Source organism: Nanorana parkeri, unplaced genomic scaffold, assembly GCF_000935625.1.
Source record: "Nanorana parkeri isolate BGI_ZX_2015 unplaced genomic scaffold, ASM93562v1 scaffold10, whole genome shotgun sequence".
In the NCBI taxonomy this organism is placed as follows: Eukaryota; Metazoa; Chordata; class Amphibia; order Anura; family Dicroglossidae; genus Nanorana; species Nanorana parkeri.
Window position 1 is genome coordinate 1,873,492 of NW_017306278.1, and position 1,515 is coordinate 1,875,006.

Consider the following 1,515-nt stretch of genomic DNA (forward strand, 5'->3'; position numbering starts at 1 on the left):
GATGTCTTACCTTTAGTACACAGAGCTCCGCAACCCATTGTGCCAACAACGAGCTCCGGGCATCTTCTCCATCGGCGCGACGCGCTCTCTTCTGGTCCTTCTAAATGAACTCTGTGAAGGCCATTTCGGAGACGCTGTGCAGGCGGGGAGGGGGGACCGGATCCTGGCTGCGCTGGCGGTGCGGCTGCGAGCTCGGCGAGGCTGAATGCATAATTTAATATGGAGCCACAGGAGATTTGCGGCCAATCTGGAACATGATGTCAGGCGGCCTTCTCCGCCGCGCCGGAGGCAATATATACTGATCTCTCTTTTTTTTTTTGTAGGTCGCATTCCTGCCGGGGCGCTGAGCATGGACGTCGCATCCTGAATACAGATCGACCTGCGCTGGAGAACGCGACGAGATTGAGGAAATATTATTTGGGCTTAGGGAGCGGAACGCGGCTTGCATTGAAGTAGATGTGAACCCAATCGCCTAAATCGTACGCGGGCATGCGCGGTCCCTACCACGGGGTGCTATGTGGCAGGCAGCCAATTCAAATTGCATGGGCTGGTAATGCACCTCAACGGCCCACAGCGCACCTGAGCGCGTTTTGCTGTGTGTTGTAGAGCGCTTCCATTGGGAAGTTGAGTTGGGCACCTTGCCAATGAAAATGCGTCTTCGCAATGACATCACAAGAGTGTGGTGCTGTGCATTGTGGTAACGCTTCCGAAATGCAACATCGTGAATGGGGCCCTAATGCAATTTCAAAAGTCATTCGCGCCATTTTAAAAATACCTTTTCATAAAATAATCCCGGTGTGATCCCGCCATGGAGGTTCACCTCCTGTTATTGGGTGACAACACTCTGTCCCCGTCTCTCAATTGTGATCCCGCATTGTCACCGTCACACGGGCTTCGGATGTGGGCTATTAGGGGCTTCCTGTTACAGGGTGACAATGCTTTGTCTCTGTCTTGCAATCGTGCTCCTGCGTTGTCACCCTGTCACATGGTCTTCCGATGGAGACTTTTAGGGGCTTCTTGTTACAGGGTGATAACGTCTGGCCCTGTCTGCCAATTGTGCTCCTGCGTTGTCATCCCGTTACATGGGCTTCCGATGGAGACTATTAGGGGCTTCTTGTTACAGGGTGACAATGTTCTGACCCTGTCTGCCAATTGTGCTCCCGCTTTGTCACCCTGTCACATGGGCTTCCAATGGAGACTATTAGGGGCTTCTTGTTACAGGGTGACAACGTTCTGACCTTGTCTCCCAATTGTGCTCCTGCTTTGTCACCCCGTCATATGGGCTTTCGATGTAGGCTAGTGGCAGTTTCAAAACACGCAGATATGGTCCACTGTTGTCACCGTCATGAAACCCTCCCTGAGAAATGCCATGCAGTCATCGCCGGAGTGCATGTAGACGGGAAGTGGCTGCAAAGAGCCTACACGAGATCAGCAGCACTGAGATGCAACAAAGGAAGTAAAAATGGTAAAAATAAGGATTTTATTAAAAAAAAAATTAAAAAAATAAACTCTAGA

At 51.2% G+C, this 1,515-nt stretch overlaps 1 protein-coding gene across 2 annotated transcripts in view; it reads right to left on the reverse strand.

Moving 5' to 3' along the window:
• PARVA (parvin alpha) overlaps nucleotides 1-1,515 on the reverse strand; it is a 56,891-nt gene that overhangs the window by 24,161 nt on the left and 31,215 nt on the right. Inside the window, exon 1 of one of the 2 annotated variants that reach the window (XM_018555189.1) lies at nucleotides 11-141. The exons of the other annotated variant lie outside the window; for it this stretch is intronic. Within the exon in view, the coding sequence (XP_018410691.1) occupies nucleotides 11-38 (28 nt within the window). The 5' untranslated portion in view covers nucleotides 39-141. Of the gene's footprint in view, nucleotides 1-10; nucleotides 142-1,515 lie in introns of those variants that run through there. 2 annotated transcript variants of the gene reach the window in all.